Source organism: Cibotium barometz, chromosome 10 (genome assembly GCF_041138505.1).
Source record: "Cibotium barometz isolate CiBa-2024 chromosome 10, ASM4113850v1, whole genome shotgun sequence".
Classification (NCBI taxonomy): Eukaryota; Viridiplantae; Streptophyta; class Polypodiopsida; order Cyatheales; family Cibotiaceae; genus Cibotium; species Cibotium barometz.
The window spans coordinates 3,745,419-3,766,123 of NC_141055.1; the positions used below are offsets into that span (position 1 = coordinate 3,745,419).

Here is a 20,705-nt window from a genome sequence, read left to right on the forward strand (position 1 = left end):
TTTTATTTTGGATGCTTATTTGGCTAGGAGGCTTTCTTATTAGTGTACAGGTTTGCATGGTCATGATCCTTTAGAGGATCTTTTGTGGGGGTTTTTGGGGCCATAGGTTCTGTGTGAGCCATGTGGCTGATGTACATTTTTTACATATAATATAAAACAACATTTCACGAAAAAAAGAAAAAAAAGAAAAAAAAAGAGAGTTGTATGAGACCAAATGGATACAATGCTATCCATGGTGTGTCTGTTCATGTAAAAGAAAAAACAAACAAGTACAAATAACATAGCTCTCTGAAAGTAGAGACTGATGCAATGATCATTATGTGGAAGTACATGGGGTATAAGCTCTAGTAGAAGGGACTCTCATCCCGGAGAACATGAGAAAATGAAGCAAGTGGGGCATATCATCCTCCAGTAGAGGGTACACCTTTGTCAAGTATGAAGAGCATGGGGTTCTTGAGTATGGCCGACAGGTCCCCTTCTGTCACAGTATGTGGGAAGGTGGCGTGATGCGGTGGAGCGTCTTGGATCTACAACTGATGGGAGGATCGTGGTTGGCGTCCTGTGGGCTGGCGATGCAGGGTACGTGCAAGCATGTAAATGCATTCTGAATTGACTCCTCAGGGACGGGGCTGAGCTGAGATATCCTGGGGGTGGACCAGTGGTGATGGTTGGTTGGCGAGGAAGGAGGGGTGGTACACTCTCTCAGGTGTGTATCTCTGTGTCTATGAAGCTCGACTACGAAGAGTCCCAGGCAATGCTCGTCCGTGTGAAGTCCATGATCCTGGATAATGCGCCAGAACCGTCACAGAAGAGACATTGGGACCTTTCCGTGGATTTCATAGTACACTGGGCAGTGACAGGTATAGTGCTCCTCTGTCTCGACCCCTATGTGGCATAATCTGCAGATCATCTCCTCCCGAGGTCTTGGTATGATCTCTGCATCTCTGAATATGCGGTCTACCCACCTGGTCTCCACCTGTAGGCAGTGTGAGAGTACCTGTGGCCAATCGTAATCGGCATGGCATGTGACATGAGAATACCCAGGTAGCCTGGCTGCTGGATGAAGCCATCCGCTGTGAACATGAGCAAATGATCTCTGTAGAAGAGAGTCTTCAGTGGGAGCTCCGAAGGTGCAATCCATGTGCTGTGTATGTGGAGGCTAAGGTGGTCGTACTGGATAGTTCAGTTGACATTGTGAGAGGAGCCTGGAGCTAAAAACAAACGTGGAATGTGGGAACATATAATGTACATAAGGTGAGATGACATGGATCCTTAGGGGTGGCAGAAAACGGAGTGGCCAGAAGTGGATAAGAGCAGGTGCTAAAAATAAAAAATAGAAAGTGTATGGAAGAACAAAGGAGTTGGCGACGAAACAATCCAGAAGGCGGCTAGGCGGTGAGGGGCCAAAAAGGGGGGAATTGAGATAGTTTACACAAGCGTAGACAGAGAAGGAAAGCAAGAAGAAGAAGGGAGTGAAGAGCAAGTGAAGTGAAAAAACTACAGTGAAGGGACTACCTGGAGTTTGAAGGTCTAATTCAACGGTTGCAGAGTGAAGTTCAGTGCAGCAGAGATGATTTTGGATAAATTAGAGTAGAGATTGCGCCGTGGACAAGAGAATAAGTTGGAGGAGGTTTCCCTTTGATTTCTATGTGGCGACTCTGTTAGAGATATGATTAGTCCAATTCTTCCTCAGTTATGGTAGCTATTTGTGAACTCAGTGCTGAATTGTGTCTGTCTAGGGAAGGCTTACAGTTTGTGGTCGTAGGTTCATTGTGTAGTTTGAATAGTAGCTGGGATCTATCGGTGGAAGATCCCCTAGTTTTTAGTGTGCTATTTTGATATGTTTAAAACAATGTCTCAGGGGTGTTGAGACAGAGTCTGTCTTGTTTTCGTGAAGGAAGCTTAGAGTTCAAAGCTTGAATCTGTGTTAAAGATTGATGAGAATTTGTGATATGGAGCTTGATATGTGCTATTCTGATTTACTTTGTTGAAATAGAACAATTATGAAGGTTTGTTTGACGTCTTGGAAGTTAGAGCTATCTCATAGTTGAAGCAGTCATGAAGGGTTAGAAGAGTGTCAGTTACATGCAGCTGTGCATCTAGGGTGTCAACTGGTGAGGTAAAAGGGTCGTTATGATCTTTTTGGATTCAAGGGAAGTTATTTTGAGTTGAGTTTGTGTCACTAGCTTGAACATTTCTTGGTATGAAAGGAGTCTGGTGGACTCCAAGACCTCTAAATATTTGGAAAGTACAAGCTTTGGAAATGGGGGATTATCCTAGAATACAAAGGATCACACTCCTAAAATCTAGGAGGGTTACTGTTTTTGGCCCGACTCCGATGGAAATTATGTTCTTGTCATTACATCTAGAATTGAGCAGATACCAAGAGTTGGCAAAGTGCCTATGACAGAATGTCTAGCAGTTGGGATATTTTTAGAGATAAAGTTTATGGAAGGACCTATCTCTTAGATTGGAAAATGTGGCAAGAAAGTGAGACAAGTGGCCTCACACTTGTCACTTCGGCTTTTGTGTGGCTCTTCACTTGTCATCATAGCCTTCTCTTTCCATTTTCACTCTTGGGAGCCCCAAATCTATAAATTGGAGTCCTCTCTCTTCATTAATGGAGGCTCTCTTGCTGCACACTAGCCTCTACCACTGTTACAGGGTGCCCTAATGATGGCTACTCTCTTTCTCTCTCTCTTGAAGGTTGTCCATGAAGAATACCGGCTATTGGGGACTTTTTTGGAGGCTTCCATCGCGAAGAAATACTGAAGGCTAGGGTATTTAATCATTTTATTATGATTTCTAGCCATGTACTTGTTGTACCAGCCCTTGTACTTGCTGTACGAGCCATTGTACCGACTCTACCAGCTACTGTACCTACTGTACCAACCCTTGTACTTGCTGTCTTGACTGTACCGGCCACTGTTCCGGCTGTAGCAGCAATTGTACGGGCTATACCAGCCACTGTACCTGTTGCACCATTCCTCGTACTTGGTGTACCAGCTATTGTACATGCTATACAAGCTATTGTATTTATTGTACCAGCTAAATGGAGAGTTGTACTTGTTGTACCAGCTCTATTGCATGAAGACCCGTGGTTTTTGGGGAAGAATCAGTACCCACATAGAGGTATATGGATTATATTGTTGGCTCAGCATTTCTACAACTTGTGTTCCGGCTCATTGGCGCCTTTAGAGCTAGGATCCTAGTGTCCTGAAGTTGTAATCCTCTCACATTTTCTTCTTGCGTGTATGATGGTGGTGTAGTAGAGACCATCACCCAGCCAACCACAAACACCACCTTTACGGGGGAGATGAAAAAAAGGACAGTCCACGTTGTAGTGAAGAGGTGGGAGTTGGTCCATCTAGCCCGCGTCTTGAAAACCAGGGGGAAAATCGGGCATGTCATGCCCCTTGTGTCACCCACAACTGCGACTTGTCGTCAGGATTCCAAGGCAAGCCTCGAGTATCTATGGGGGTTTATTGTGCTGATGCGGTGAAGGTATGGTTTGCTGTGAATCATGCAAAAGAACGACCTGGGGCCTCTCTACATAGCGCCAATCCTGCTTTGTTAGATCTGACTCCCAGAAAGGGGCTCCATACATCAAGGCTGGTGTGATGAGGGTGTCGAAGAGCCAACCCTTTGTCCTAGGCTCCAGGAAATGGACCGGAAGCGCTGTCACTTTAGTAGGGGGCAAAGTTACATATCCCCGTCTCATTCTAGTGTGTGCTGTTGTGGTCATGCTAAAGCGGCAACCACTAAAAGTAGCTCCAAGGTACACATGATCAGACAATCTCGATCAGGGCTCCCCTATATGTGAAGTGCAATCTAGATGTATAGGTGTGGGAGGTGTTGAGAACCATGACCTTGGTTCTACCAAGTTTAACAATGAGATCTCGCTGTGTACACAATTTCAGAGCATCCATGTGTCTCTGAAGCCCCTTGGCACAATGTCATTTGCGTAGAGTAGGAGGGGAATAAGTATGCCTGCAAGGGGAGGTTTTGGCCTGCCTGATCTAATGAAGCTCAAGATCACATCAATGATAAAGGCCAGCCCTCTTGCACTCAATAGTAACTAAAGACCTCCTCTGACATCCATGTTGGGGCTCTTACCCATCTTGTGAGTGACTTATAAAAAGGGATGATGCTCCAAATCATGTCGGATGAGAGAAAGAAAGAAAGTTGTATTAACGTCTACATAAGGCCAAAATGACCTATGAGATCTAAAGATACGTCATGTCCATGGAATACATCATCATCATGGGGGGCACGGGGTCCAGGCCATTGGTCTCTAGATAGCTCGATGGCTTTGTCTAGTGTCACTACTCTCGGTTGGGCTCTTGCATCAACCTAGAGGTCAAGTGTGAGGATGGATCTACTTTCGGAGCTCTAGTTTGGAAGAAGTCTGTGAGAGCTTTTTGTGCTCGTCCTCTGGCGGGTGCAACTGGTTTGGGCTGCAATAAGGACTCCTTGTGTCAGCAAAGCTCTAGAAGGAAGAGCCCCAAGCATCTCTGGTTGGGGAAATCCATGATCCTAGAAAGTGGTCCAAATCGGTCTCGGAAGGGGCAATGGAACCTCCCCCTGATCTCATATTATACCATGCATCGACATATATAGTGGGCCTATGTCTCAACCTTTGTATAACAAAGGAGGTGTATCCTGTCCTGTGGTGCTGCGGCCCTGCTGGCCCCTATCTGGTTGTCTCTACTCTCAACTGATGGGATGAGGGGCAGATCTGTCCAATCACACATCGCATCCCAAAGGATAGATGTGTGTCCATGTAGTGTGGGCGTATGATGAAACCGTCCTTTGTCAAGCGAAGAAGATGATCTCTGTAGAAGGCCGTCTTCGTCCCTAGGGGCTGAACGGGTGAACTGAAGGTCCATTGAGTATCCACTCTCACAATGTTCTTCTTGATGACCCTACTTAGGTTTGTGCGGCTTAGAGCAAAGGAGGAGGCCTCTATGCTGTACTGAAATGGGGGGGAGTGCCCTTATCTGCATGCCATGTATACCGAACCAAGTGCTCACCTTTGCATACGAGCATTGCGTGTCTCTATCTAGTGCCAACTGTCTTGAGGACTCTAGGCAAGCTAGGGGTATCTATTTGGTGGGAGCTCCCATAATGTGTGGCAGTACGACACTGTCTGGAATAGAGCCTCTATCACGATTGGTGCACCCCCCATCTTTGCTCGCACAATCTCATGTGACACTGATGGCTTAGGACTTGAGGGGAGCCGGGGGTATCTATCTGGTGGGAGCTCTTATAATGTGTGCCCGAACGTCACTGTCTGGTATAGAGCCTCTGTCGCGATCGGTGTAGTCCCCATCTCCGCTCACACGATCTCATGTGGCACCGATGGCTTATTCCTAATCATGTGCGTGTGAGATCAACATCACTGGGGGCCTTTCCATCAGCTTCCACCCATCATATATATGCCTCTTCTATATTTGTCTGAGCTGGCTGCCCCCTTCGTCTCCTGTGGCACAAACCATATGGGAGCTCCATACAATAGTGTAGGTCTGACGAGTGTGTGAAATAGCCAGAGCTCTGTCCTTAGCTCATTAAATTGTATCTGTGAGCACCGCGTCTCGAGTGAGCCCAGGGCTGCATAGCCATGCATCGATCTGGTTTCAGCCGCCTTTCGCATAGAGAATTGTAGTCTAGCAAAAGTTATCCCAAGATGATATACATAAGAGGTCACATGCTTCATGGGCTCCCCACTATATGCTAATTGCGGTGCGGATCTACCTATCCATTGTGGGGAGGTATTAAAGATCATAACCTTGGTCTTTCCGAGGTTCACACAATGAGGTCCCGACCTTCACAAAAGGCCCGTAATGCATGCAAATTCCTCTGTAGCCCCCTTGGTGAGTCAGAGATAAGGACAATGTTGTCTGCATACAATAGGGTAGGTATCAATGTTGGGTAGAGGCCTGGCACCTGCACAACCACACACACATATGCAGAGAACACCGAGAGCAAGATGGAGGTATACTAGAAAAACGTAGACTGTCCCCTCTGGAAATCCGCTTGCCCTGATGCTCTGAGTTTCTGCTCCTCAGCCCATCTGCTGAGCTCATGCTCCAAGATTGATCCATAAAACTTGGCCAATGTGTGACCAATCATAATAGTCCTATAATTACCGGGGTCCATGGGGTCACCTACCTTCAGAATGGGCACAATGGTATTAGAAGACCATCAGGCCGGGAAACCTTCACATAAGGCCTTGTTGAACATATGCGCCAAGAGTGAAGCCAACACATCCCTCGCATGGGAGAAGTGCTCAGCAAGCAACCCATCATGATTGTGTGCTCTCCCATTTTGCATCATGTCAATAGCATCTCTCATCATGCTCAAGTGGAAGGACGAATGAGGGGGATGAGGCTTAGGTGGGTGAGGGAGGGGTGGCTGCCCGGGGACGTGGTAAAGGGAGGTGGCATAGGTATGCCATATGTAAGATGAAGTGATCGGGGTCGGTTGGCGATGATCTTGGATAGAAAGAATTGGTACAACTTCTGCTCGAGATTGGCTAGATAGGCTCTGGTAGACTATCTCTGAAGCTCTTGGGCATGGTGGGCTTACGACAACAATTGATCTGCACTGCTTGGTGGCGAGACCACCAACTAGAGAAGCCACATAAAGGAGGAAATCTGTGTCCTGTAAGAGTGAGTTACAACCTCTACCAAAAAGTCAGGGAGGCAAGTGGTCCTCTTGTGTGTCTAGAGCATAGTGGCATGAAACGGAAACTGCAATGGCAACGGTTGGACTCTGGAAACGGCAACGGCTCAAAACTAGGAGACGGTGGATGTATGATACATAATATAAAAATAATGAGAAAATTATTAACTTGGGAAAGTTTGAGGAGTACTACATCATAATTTGAAATAAATAGTGAGTAAAATTTGTAGAAAATCACTTTGGAAGCACTAGATGAGACAAATCAATAGGTGGTATTTTGATCGGAGATTAGAAAATGGAGAAATGGAAACGGAAACGGCAACTCTCAGGAAACGGAGTTAACGTGTTTCCGGGCTAGGAAATGGTCGCTTCATGTAACTATGATCTAGAGTGTTTGGTTCATTAAGTCAAAGGTATATTTTCTCTGAGGTTATTTGGGAGTGATGAATGTAAAAGGAGATGGGTAGACTCCAAATGATGTAAGTAGTGATCCTTTTTAGGTGATGTTTTTCTGCCACATAGTTTGATTGTGAGAATCATGGAGTGATTATAGGAGGTTTCATGGAGATACCAAGGGAGATGACTTCTGGATCTAGAGATGCTCTTTGTGAGCTGTAAATTGATGTTTTGGGGGACACATTTTGGTGTGCGATTAATGAAGATTGTGTCCACTTATTGAGCTCATTATAATTTGTAATTAGTCATGTAATCATGGTATTTAAGGTTGTTGAGGCTTTCTATGAACGTCCCTAGCATAGGGTTTCAAGTGATAATATCTCCATTAAGTGGTAATGATAAAAAACTAAGCTGCATGCTTTTATGGATCCAACAAGATCAAAGTGTGGAAGTAGTAAGACTTTTCATGTGGTGTGACAGTCATAGAACAAAAGTTTTTATCTTGATTCTCATTTGAAAAATCAACTCCATACTAGTTTGGATACATTCACTTTGGGTACAAAATCAAGGCTACAATAACTTTGGGTGCAAAATCAAGGCAAGCCTGAGCTTCAACATTAGTTTCTTCTTTGGTGCCTTGTCTTTTGAAGGTGTTTCTTTTTTGGAGGAAAAGGGCATGCAAGGGCTAAACTGCTAGTCCTGAAGCTGTTCTTATGGAGCGTATTTGCAGTATTGGGGCTTTAATATATAGGAGGCTGTTGTTGATAGGTCCTAACATAACATTTTATATATGCTGTGAAAGTCAGTGGTCTGTGCAAGTCAAACCAAAGTTTCATGAAGATGCAGACAAGATAGAGATTATCGTGCCTTTTGAGGAGCGAATACAGCTTGAAAGCAGGGATCCAGCTTGGGTGAAGTGTCCTGATTATGTGTTACTGACTCACAATGGGCGCACTTTCAAGTATGCCTTTCCTTTCATCACTTTAATTAATTGTCATAGAATGTTTGAATTAATTGAGTGTATGAAGACTTCTGTTTTAACTGAGTGAAGTTGATGTTTGGTCTGTTCATTATTATTTCTTCCTTGTCAGAAGATTAAGGTCATGGCTGTATAAAAGGTTAACATTATTATGGAAGGTGCTCTCCTTGAATTTGAAACACCTTTCACATTGTTGTTTTTTGAGGTGTCATATGCAGTTGTGCTGCATTGCTGTAGTTGTTACATAGCAATGGCCTATTCTGCTGGAGCAGTATAGCCATGTATCTCAGAAACACCTTTCACATTGTTGTTCCTTAGTGTCACGTAGCAATGACCTGTTGTGCTGGCATGGATATCTGTCCCATCTTTGTGGCTCAGTGTTGTTCATCTATATGAATTTCTGCAAGCGTCCTTGTATTTCAAGAATCAAGAGGTTCTCTGGAAAATTTGCTGGTGGGAGAGAATCAAAGTTTTTTTGGTTTTTAAATCTACTTACCAGGTGATAAGAGGATATCAGGGTGCCATTTTAATCTAATCTAGCTCTGTAAGGTCCTTCAAATGTCAGAGAAACCAAACAAGAGCACTTGCTAGAATTCTGTTTCAAGCTAGAACTTAATAAGTGTGAAAGGTGAAGCGGAATAAAAATTACATGAATGATAGTAGTTGCATGGAATAGAAAGGTTTGGTTTCACAATGTGAGTGCTTAAGTGGACATGTCTTTATATATGTGGGTGTGCACTCCTGGTGCATAATAGCAAGTGTATGCTGTTTTCTGTGAAAATAGTCATGCTACATTATCACAGGGTGAGGATTCCAGTGATTCTCCCATGAAAATTTGATATCAATAATAAAATTAGATTTAGTAGCATAAGACTTGTGGTAAAAAATGAAAATTGACTTTATGGCTTCATTTGGGGTGGGACATTTCCTTCCCCCGTAGGGGTATCAATTGGGAGGGACCAGGGAGTGAAGGAGGATAGTGAGAAACAGTTCTGAGGGATCTAGCTGTCTAGCTTGTGAATGGTTGGGGTATTGCATTCTGATTCTGCTCTTCTTTCTGTAGTTTTTAATTGGCAATTTGGAACAAATCCGTGTTTCAAACTTAATTAAATACTTCTTACTTGTCTGGTCATTTTACAAAATGAGCTTATATGGTGAGCCAACATTTGTGGTTGCAGTATAATGGTAGATCCAACACAGTTGACACCAGGAGTTCATTATTCGGAAGTATGTGGGATTGATTGTGAAGCCCCATGGAGAGGGCCTGTTTTTCGAGTCCCTATTACTGTTCTTAAGCCTCTTGAGCTGACAAACAAGCCGCCATCTATCACATTCTCAGGGTTAAATTTTGTTCCCGGTAAAATGTCTCTGTGTTTAATTAGTCCTCGTCAGGATCTTGGTATGATAGTTAACTTGTTTAAGCTTATTTTGGATTTGTCATGGCTCTGGTGCCAACAGGGCACATAGAGCGCAGATTTTTAGTTGTACCTGCTGGGGCTACTTGGGCAGAAGCCACAATGAGAGCATCCGGTTTTGACACACCTCGCAGGTTCTATCTAAATGCTGTGCAGGTGATCTCCTACAGTCATCTTGCCAGCTTAATATTCTCCAGCAAGTTTTAAAGACGGTACTGTGTTCGAGCATTGAGGCTTTTCCGAACAGAACCCTAATTCTTTTCTTCCCCTTTAAATAGCTCATTCAGCAAAGAAGGCCTATTGTATCGGACAGTACCTTTGTTCTCCCTGGCCCTTCAGTGAAAAGCTTAACTTTTCGAGTTGAGGGAGGGGTCACAATGGAGCTTACCGTTGCACAGTTTTGGTCCAGTGGAAGTGGAAATCTTGTTCCTGCCATCGCCAATGTAGAGGTGTGTTTATCAGTGAACTTAGATAATATCATGCGATCACAGTAGGATCTGTTTATGTGCTGAAAGATGAGTCGATGGGCTGTGCCTTTTTGATAAAGCTGGGCCATCTTGGCAAAGAAGGCTCTACATGGACTAACCAAAGGAAAGTGATACCAATTGGTTCACAATATAATTGCTGTCATTATTTTGCAGCCTTCTCACTATCTCGCTTTTCTTTCTCTTGTTGGGTGAATCAGCTTCAGTTTTATGGACTTCTGCCAAGCAAAAAAGAAATGTTTTTGAACGGCAGTGATATAGCCACAAGGATTGATGTGACATCTTTACTTGGGATAGAATGTTTAACTCCCAGAGCTACACTACATACGGTGAGAAAGCATACTTCCTTGTCTTGTTTTGAAGTAAGGTCTTGTCAACTTTGCGCACGTTTGTTGCTTTTTTATTCTTGATACTTCAGATATGTGTGCGCGTGTGGAGAAAGACAGAATAAAAGTAAGATGAACGTCTACGAAAGACGCCCAGCGTCTATGAGACCAAAACTGATAAAATGGTGCCATGGATATACCGAGCCATGGAAAGCTGAAAGAGAAAAAGGAAAGAGAGAACATCTAACACTAGTGTGCGTACATGTAATTAGCAAATGATCCTGTGTGGAGTGAGATAAGCCGTGATCAGCTAATGATGATACTAGCCTTGGCTAGAACTGCTCTGATTGCACAGGGAATTTCAGGCCCCTGTGATGAGAGCATGTTGGGTGGTAGAGTCTGATGTGGATGCTTTTACGGTGAAGAAATTTACCTCTTTGAGAGGTGTCTTGTTAACATCGGCCTGTCTTTCAGGGTGCTGCCTCAGTACAGTACTTCCCTGTGTTGTGTGAGCTCCATCCAATACATGCCCAAGTAAACACACATACAAACATATATATATATATGTATATATATATATACATATACAATGTATATGTATATGTATATGTATATGTATATATCTACATATATACATATACATATACATATACATATATACATATATATATATACATATGTATATGTTATGTACATATACGTATACATATATACATATATATACATACATATATATATGTATGTATATATATGTACATATATGTATACATACATATGTATATATATGTACATATATATATACATACATATATACATATGTATATGTATATATATGTATGTATATACATATACATATACATATGTATATATGTATATGTATATGTATATGTACATAACATATACATATATATGTATATATATATATATGTATATATATGTATATATGTATACGTATATGTACATAACATATACATATGTATATATATATATATATGTATATATATGTATATATATATATATGTACATGTATATATACATAACATATACATATACATATATACATATATATATAGAGAGAGAGTTGTATTAATGTCTTCCAAAGGCCAAAATAACCCATGAGACCAAAAGGTTACATCATATCCATGAGGTACATCATCTTGGAAACAAAATAGTAATAAAGAAAGATAACAAAAATCTAGAACTATAAAATCGGATCTAGGTACATGAGCAGAGAGCTCTCATATCACCCTAATACATCGATGCCTCATGGGCCGCTGTGACATGGTGCTCAAGGTGATAAAACTGAGCTGATATTAAATGTCTACCAAAGACCCCAATGGGCCTATGAGACCAGAGTGATACAATGATTTCCATGGCATATCTCATCACGGAACAGAAAATAAAATAGAAACAGAACAAACTAGCTCATTGGAGAGATATAGAATTGGCCATGGAAATCTCATGATGATTCCAGGAACATGTAACATGAGAGGAGGATCAGCCCCCATTAGACCACTCCCCAAAATATCAAGCATGGGGCTGCGGAGTATAGCGGAGAGGTCACCCTCAGCTACATCACCTGGAAAGGTAGCTCGATAGCGATGGAGCATGTCTTGGATTTGGAGCTAATGAGGGGACCGTGGCTAATGTCTAGGGGGCCGAGGGCGTCGGCCATGCTGGAATGTGGCCTGGTCTGAGGTAACTCCTCTCGGGCGAGGTGGGTCTGGAGCAGCCTCAGGTGGGTCCATGGGATCCATTGTATGGGTGTCCTCTTGGGTCTGGAAGAAGCTAGTGATGGTTGGTTGGGTGAGGGAGGGGTCGAGTTGGCTAGTGCCGACACTCTCTCAAGAGAAGTGTCCTTTTGTCTTTGGAGCTCGAGAGGTCCGGGATGTTAATGATCCTCAAGAGTGGGCGAAGTCCTCATAGAAGAGACATTGAAACCTCCCACGGATCTCATAGTATATTGGGCAGCACATTATGTAATGCTCCTCTGTCTCAGCCTTTGTGTGGCATAATTGGCAGATCCTCTCCTCCCTGGGTCTTTGTATGAGCTCCTCGGCTCCGAAGACATGCTTAGCTCCTTTGTCTCCAGTCCAAGGTGGTGTGATGAAACGCGTATTTGCCCAATCGCAATCCGCATGGCATAGGACATGTGAACACTCAGGTAGCGGCGTAGCGCGGCTGCTGGATGACTCCATCGTCAATGAGCGTGAGGAAGTGATCTGTGTAGAAGTGCAATGGGAGCTGGGAAGGTGTGATCCATGAGTAGTGGGTGTAGAGGCTGAGAAGATCTAACGAGATAGATTGTTGGTGTCCTCATGAGAGAGCTCGAGAAAAGGGGAAAACTGTACTGAAGGGGTGGGAGGCGGTCCATGCGGTAGAGCCCATATCTTGAGAACCAGGTGGAAACTCAAGCTGTTTGGAGGACTCCTGAGCAAGGCTCGGGTACCTGTGGGGATCCATGTGACTGATGCGATGGAGGTATGTGGCTGTCTGGAGGAAGAGTGCATCCACTACCATCGAGGCTACAACAAACTTTGCCTAGATAATTTTTTTGGTATGGGAGTTATGGTTTGCTGCGGATCATATGGGAGAGCATCACGACTTGGGGCCTCTCTCAACTCGCTCTGCCAATCCTCATCGGATAAAATTGGCATGTAAAATGATGCTACTCCATACATCAAGGCTCGTGTGACAAGGGTGTCAAAATGCCAATCCTTCATCCTAGGCTCCTAGAAATGTGCTTGGAAGCATTGCCGCTCAGGTAAGCTCAAGTTTGCATATCCCCATGTCACTCTAGCATGTACTGCAGGAAGCATGGGCTATTGAAAGTGACACCAAGGTAGACATAGGATAAGACAATCTCCCCAGGATCCCCCCCTAAATAAGAAGCTCAATCTGGATGTGAAGGGGCAGGAGGTATTGAAGACCGTTACCTTGGTGTTACCAAGGTTAAGAGAGTGAAGTCCCATTCAGTGCAAACGTCTTGTAAGGCATCCAAATGTCTCTAAATCCCCTCGGCTGAATCTGAAAGAAAGACAATGTCATCTGCAAAAACTAGTAGGGGGATCTCCGATCAATGCCTGCCAGTGTGGGACCAGCCCCGCCTGATCTGTCAATGAAGCTGGAGATCTCATCAATGTAGAGGGCCAAAAAGAGTGGGTGATAGAGAGCAGCCTTGTTTCACCCCAATATTGCAGGAGATCTCGCCCGTTCGGTGAAAAAGAAAAGATTGTGTAGATGGCTTTTCTGGTGTGACTAGGTATGGGGTGTTTATGTCTGAGTTACTGAGTAATTTCTTCGTTTTCAGATAAGATCTCCCTATCACTCTGTTGGGAGCTGGTGCTTATGTCCGAGTTGCTAAAAAATTTCTTAATTTTCAGATAAGATCTCCTTATCGCCCTGTTGAAAGTAAGCTTCAGGCTTTACCTGCAGACCGAGACAGGCTACCTAACGGACACCAGATCTTGTCATTGATATTGATGTGCGTGTATGGTGATATTACGTTGTTTGCAAGGTTTCACACCTTATAAATGCTCCATGTATGTGAAATTGAAATTGACACTGATATACCTCTCCATTGTTTTTCTTCTTGCAGTTACAAATTTAATCTGGCAGAGGCTTGTAAAGTCACACCAAGGCTCCCTGTTCTGAATAAGAGAATTTATGACAATGAGTTTGAGTGCCAATTTTACATGATATCAGACGCTAATAAGGTTTCATTCAGATCACCAGAGTTTAGCAAGTTGAAGAAAGCTTCTGTTAAATAAAATCACCATGATTGTCTAGAAGTATGGATGTTGTGAAGTGTTTGTGTATTATGTTTCACGCACTTCAAAGCTTGATGCTAATGTCCAATCATCAATCTACTTTGGGTCATAGTGATAGGTTATTGGGAAAAAGAAATCAGTGAAGTAAATAGTTTTGTTATGATGCCGTATTGAACCATACTATCTCCTGAAGCATCCCTCAGCACTATTGCCTGTGCACTTACTGTTTCTTGGGAGCCATATCCTGGTGATGTAGATCATTTATTGGTCTTTGGAAGAATTTCAGAATTAAGAAAGGTTCCAGGATGATGCATTTGATTTGTGCAGAGGGTTTTTGCAATGGGTGATGTATATCCAAAAGGGGTGAAGCTATCCAAAGGAGATTACACACTGCATTTGCATTTAAGGTGGCCATCTTTTTCTATCTTATGTGAAGTGCCTGGAATGTTGAGATGGCCCTGAACATGAAATAAAAGCTTATTTGAATTGCAGGCATGACAACATGCAGTATCTGGAAAAACTAAAAAAGACTGTTATTTTAATTGACAAAGGCTTGGATGAAAAGGTATGTAAATTTCTTCCCTCTGCGTTTGGTAGTATTTTGAAACCTGAATAAGTAGAATCATGGAACTTTGAATGATTCATATCATAGTGGAAGAATGATTCATGATACTATCTCGAAATAACCTAGGGCATCTAACATGTTGCAATCTCTCCTGTCACAACACCTATCAACCTTGTGGGGTCTGTACAACATTGGTTAGAAAACAAATGGCCAATCAAGTCCTTGGACATAGAGTCTGAGGGAGAATTTGACATTGGTAGGTATGACAATTCTGACTCTCATGATGACGAGAGTATTCCGACTCTCATGGACCTAGAGTCTGAGGGAGAACTTGACATTGATAGGTATGACAATTCTGACTCTCACTGATGAGACCAGAGTATTCCTGAGGTTCCCATCAACAAACTTGGGCAGTACCAGTACTACGAAGGAGAAGATACTAATGCCACCATTCTTATTTCCTACAAAGGAATTCAAGTCTCTGCCATCCTTGATGGTGGGGCTGGTGTTAGTATTGAAACCAAATCCTGTTGGATCAGATGGAGCAAACCACCTTTGGAACATATGGGTGTATTTGTCGTAAAAAATAATTAGGGTAGATTTGGTGAGTCATAAAGCCCATCCAATGAGTCGAACTCCTTTAACTGAAAATTTTTACCATAACATTCAAAGCAATAGGTCTGTTAGGTAGGGTAACTTCTCTGTGGTTGTAGTCGCTCCACCTGACATGAGCACCCTAGTTATTTGTTGGACTAGATGGCCATGAACGCTTCATATATGAAAGGAGAATTGAAAATTGAATTTTATCTTATTTACATAAAATAAGTTTAAAAGTGATATTTTTCTTATACTATCCTACATGGACACAAAGAGAGGAAGCAATATGAGAGAGAGAGAGAGAGAGAGAGAGAGAGAGAGAGAGAGAGAGTTGGCTTCTTCTGCCAAACATGCACAAGCAAAAAGAGCCCATCACATGAACATGGGCCGGAAAGAGCAAGCATTGCAGCTGAAGGAATCTCGGAGTCAGGTCATTACTTGTTGATATTTTGGATTTGCATCATAAACGTAGGACAATCCAGCTGCTTTGACACTTGTCAACTCAAAGCTGCTTTGTGTTGTTGTGGAGAAAAAAAAGGTGCAGCTCATAGAGCATGGGATGTCAAGCTTGAAGGAGTTGTAAAGCAAAATCAATGAGTTGCAAATGACTTCTGCGGGTGTGTGCACACACACATGTATCATTGAAGTTGTAGAGGATTTAGAAGACATTAGAAGAGGGGAATTAATTAAAGGGTGGTGAATCTGGAACATAAACGAGGTAAAAGTAGCTGGGCAAAGGAAGGCCTTTGAGAAGCAGAACTTGAGGTGGAAACTGAGAGGGGTTATTGGAATGCCTTCGTTAAAGTGCCTTTGATGGCAAGAACTAAGGATGTTAAGAGAAATGTCTAATATATTGATAGCGGGAAAAGTCAAGAGGTGAAGTTCAAGATAATAGGCAGATGACTTTTCAGGCAATTTATGATAGGTCCATGGAAAGGAAACCAAGAGGCAGTATGTGGGAGTACAGGATAAACGAGCTCTAGACACACCCCTACACGGACTAGACACGATGCAAGTAAAATATGTCCGTGGCTTCAGCAGTCACCTCTAAGTTTGCTTGATCTGTGAGCTCAAATGTACATTCCCTTTGCATCGGCCTTGAAGTCTACTAAGAAGTGGTGTTTCTAGACAGGCATTTAACTGAAATTTACCTCTTTTCCACTGTAAAGAAGAAACAACCAGGTCTAATCTTGTACCCACATGTAAGGCCTGAAATAGGTGTACAGGTAGTGTCATTTTCCTCCTCAAATTTGATTGTATCTGAGTGTGCTAAGCAAAGTTTTCTCCAAGGTACATGCAAGGGAAACTGCACAACTACAAGATCATTCCAAAAGGCTTCTCTTATAGTGCTATCAATCCAAGTGCAAAAATAGTGAAAGAAAGAAACATCTTGATTCCTTAACAATTTAGACCTAATCTGAAAGCTTGGAGATAATTGTTGGCATTTCATGATAAGTTTACGATGCTATAACACAAGTCCCGGATAACCAAATTAGGGTATTGTATGTTCTGCCACATGTGAGCCTGGCCTTGCTTGGTTGATGGTTGGCTATACATAACTAATTTACGTTAGTGTAACTTGTCAGAGCATATTTTATTACATCGAGGATTGTCGGTTAGTAATATGAAACTGTTCCTGACATTCTTCATCTGTGTATTTGATTGGGTAGTCCTTGGTCAAAATGGGTTGATGAGCATTCAAATAGTTTGTGTGCCAAATAATAACAGCGTAAGGCATTCAGTTGAATAAAGGGACTTTGACATGCCTTGCCTAAACCTCAACGTGTAACTATTTTTTGAGGAAAGGTACTGTGTGTTTTAAGTTTTGGTTTTCCCCACTGGAAACAGTAGCTAATGTCACCAGGAGGTGAAACTTTTTGCAGTTGTTTTCTTTATTTACATTTCTTTATAAACATATATTTTTCTTTTCTTTCTCTTTGGTTGTTGTTGTTTTCCCCTGGGATCTCTTGGAAGGGCTTGGGCCATTGCAATGTCAGAATGGGTCAGCCAGTGGGACTTTGGACCAGTGGTTGGCTAAGCTTGAGAACTGCACTGAAAGATGAATGATAGTGTCCAGGACATGGGCACTGAAAGATGAATGACAGTGTCCAGGACATGGCCACTGAATGAGGGTATAGGCCAGTTTACACTAGTAAGTGGCCGCCACCGAAATGTGAATGTATCTTGAATTCTAAGCAAATTTTGAAGTGACCATAGTGGTCAAAGATGGTCAGGAGACCAGAAGGAATGCAGATGACATCATCCCTAAAATCTAGGGAACTGCTATTTTTGGCAGTGTCGGAATTGAAAAGTGTTCGCGTCAGTTTGTGCGGAATGTCAAGGGGACCAAAAGCTGACAAAGGACTGTTGTGAGAATGTGAACCAGTCAGGAGATTTTTAGCCTGGAAGATTGCATGTGGAAAAGGCTTAAAAATGTGCCAAGTGTCAAATTTTGGTGCATTTTCCTCATTGAGAAGAGGGAAGCGTGGGAATTTGGGAAGAGGAGGCTCATTTGCAGCCATCGTGTGGTTTTGTTGCAGGAAAAACAGCTATGGTGGTGCACTCCCTTGCCCTACAACTCATGAATTGAGGGTTGAGCTTGCTCCCCACAGTCTCTCTCTCTCTTTCTCTCTCTTGCAGACTATGGAAATTTCTCTCATCAGATAAAATCAGGTACAGTTGTGTGAATTTCATGCTTATATGCAAAGGTTAGTTGCCTCCTTGAACAGGAACAGGTGTAGTTGGTTCCTACACCAAAGCAGGGACGGAAGAGGGTGATAACCTCTTCAATACAATGCTGTTTCAGCACTGTTTAGGTGCTGTTTTTGGGCTGTTATGTTGCCCGGTTGATGCCAAAATGCAGTAGGACTTTGCTAAAGTCCTCCGGGACAGTACAAGGGTTATTTTGGGCTGAAAACAGAGCTGAAAACAGGTCTGTGCAGAAAATTACAGCAAGCTGAATTGTGATGTTTTGGACTCCATTGGGTAGCCTGATGTCTATGGAAGTGAGCCTGTCAGTTGGGACTCATTCTGAGATGTTATGGAACAGTTTTAGTGCAGTTATGTTGGCAAATTTCTCCCAGAATTTGTAAAACTCAGCTGATGCAAGTAGAGTGCTTTGTTGCACTTGTGCTTTGTAATTTCCAACCTTTTAACAATAAAGAAATACCGCAAGGGGCGCCGGACTTCGGGGCCAATGTGTTGTTGAGCGAGGGAGCGAGGATTCTGTGATTGTGTGTCTGAGTAAGTCCAGGTTATTTGTGAATGAATTACCGCTTTATGTGTCCATAGACCGGTTTCAGCTAATGATCTTTCATATTTGTCACACAGAACCATATTCGGTTGCCTTTATTTTCCTGTATAGATGGCGGGATCACAGGGAATTTCAGCTTCAAATCATCGACCTTATTATGCGGGTAAGGTTCTGAATTTTGTATGGAACATTTGCAAGTTTTAACAGTAATACTATTTGTATGCATTTTTTGTTGCATAATTTGTATACTGTAAAAATAAGAAATAGTGTTCAAGAAATACTAGATGCCTTGTGCGTTCAGAAGTGCACAATTAAACGACAAGTAAGATGCAGAGAGAGAGAGAGAGAGAGAGAGAGAGAGAGAGCCGATAGGACTATGGGAGAGCTGTTTTAGGGTTTCGAAATGCTGTCTGCTTCTGTTTTAGGGTTTCGAATTGCTGTTTTCTGCTGCTTTAGGGTTTTGAATTGCTGTCTTACTGCTGTTTTAGGTTTTTGAACTGCTGTTTTTCGCTGTTTTAGGGTTTTGGGCTACTGTTTTAGGGTTTTGAACTGCTGTTTTAGGGTTTGGGGTTGCTGTTTTTAGGGTTTTGGGCTGCTGTTTTAAGGTTTTGTACAGTTGTATTCCGCTGTTTTAGGCTCTCAGCACAAAGAGAGAGAGGGAGAGAGAGGAAAAAGTGGGAGAGATCTCGATTTGAATGAAGATTTCATTACCAAGACAGTGGCTGCTATGAGTCCTGACATTGACAAAGGCGAGACAGAGGATGAACTTCGTGAGCTAGCCCTTTCTAAGACGCCTACTTGTTGGGGCGGTGAGAATAAAGAGGAGGCTATGGTTGTTGGCAGCAACCCCAGAGACAAATATGCCCTTGTTGGGTGATGGGTCGAACAATGTTTGTAATGTGCATAGGTGGATTGGGATCCCTTGTTGGATTTCACGAATTCCCTTCTTCAGGATTTTGTGGAACATAATGAATCAAAGGCAGTGAATATCCCTGAAGAGGATGTTTTGGAAGTGTCAATGGACACGCCCCGTGTTTTGCAGGTCCTGGCAGCCTTCCATGAGAAGGTTGCATTTTTCTTTTTCATAGGGCACTTGCCTGTGAATACATATGATCCATCAATGGTTGACTTCCCTTCTGCAGTCAGATGTGGTAGATGAAATTTTTGATGGACCTAGGTTTTTTTTTGAAATTATGTTTAAAACGCCTGAAGCTTGAGAATTGGAGCTTCAGAAAGTGCCTGGTGCATGCTGTCCCATGGAGACCTTGGGTAAGTTTTAAGAAATTCTAAAGGAAGAATGTCCCATTTGGGTGGAGGTGGGGAATTGTCATGCTATGTGTTGGCCCTTGTTGCATGAGGCAGTGCAATCTTTGGGAAAAGTGTTGGTTCTGTCCCGTTCTAGGTCCAACAATTGGAAAAGATTATGTATGTTATGACATACCAGTCGTCCCCGTCGTCCATGGGTTCACCTTAAATCACTAGGAATGAGGTGTATGCATTTCAAGCTGCGTTGGGGAGCTTTTGCTGGACACTGTTTTCGATGTGGTCAATTGGGGCATTTCATTGGTGAGTGCAAGCTCAATGACAACGATCAGGGGGTGCTTGTTGAGGTGGAGTCTCAAGTGGGCAAGGAGGCTTCTTACATGGTTGTGGAGGACACAGGCAATACTTTTGATGTACACCAGGTTGAGGATAGAGGAAAACAAGTAGTTAGGAGGAGGCTCCGATCCCATTAGTTGTGAAGGCAAAAAGATGGATCAGTCATCCGGCGAAGGGCAAATCTGGAATTTTCATAATCCTACTATTACTTATGGTCATCGGGCTACTTCACGTCTTGGGACCGTCAGCCTTTTGTCCAGGGACGTGGATCTCTTCCTATGCAATATAATTTGCACCCTCGAACTAGCTGGGCTAATGAGCCTTCTTCTCCTCTGGCTTTTGATAGACAAGGCCGTGTTGTCACCCCTTGGGATAGAACGTTTACGAGTGAAAGAGGTAAACAATGGAATCCGCCCTCTTCATCGAGTCAACCATCTTTTGGGGTTTTGCAAAATGCTTTTGCAGTTTTGGGTGACTATATGGGTGATGTATGTGTAGCGTTGGCTGCTAATGAAAGGCGGGGTAGGCTGCAGCCTCGCTCTCATTGACTTTGTTTCTAATCAATGGGATGTTCTTTGTGCGGTAGGTCTTTCATGGATACATGCTACAATTGATTGATAATTTTCGGCTATGTTT

The 20,705-nt window shown here is 42.9% G+C and overlaps 1 protein-coding gene across 1 annotated transcript in view; it reads left to right on the forward strand.

The window, feature by feature from the left end:
* The window catches only part of TPP2 (tripeptidyl peptidase ii), a 99,637-nt gene that overhangs the window by 21,815 nt on the left and 57,117 nt on the right, over positions 1 to 20,705 (forward strand). Inside the window, exons 6-15 of the mRNA XM_086803506.1 lie at positions 7,887 to 8,041; positions 9,238 to 9,416; positions 9,518 to 9,630; positions 9,753 to 9,923; positions 10,160 to 10,288; positions 13,669 to 13,769; positions 13,884 to 14,001; positions 14,383 to 14,462; positions 14,548 to 14,620; positions 18,548 to 18,633. Of these exons, the coding sequence (XP_086659632.1) occupies positions 7,887 to 8,041; positions 9,238 to 9,416; positions 9,518 to 9,630; positions 9,753 to 9,923; positions 10,160 to 10,288; positions 13,669 to 13,769; positions 13,884 to 14,001; positions 14,383 to 14,462; positions 14,548 to 14,620; positions 18,548 to 18,633 (1,205 nt within the window). The remainder of the gene's footprint in view (positions 1 to 7,886; positions 8,042 to 9,237; positions 9,417 to 9,517; positions 9,631 to 9,752; positions 9,924 to 10,159; positions 10,289 to 13,668; positions 13,770 to 13,883; positions 14,002 to 14,382; positions 14,463 to 14,547; positions 14,621 to 18,547; positions 18,634 to 20,705) is intronic.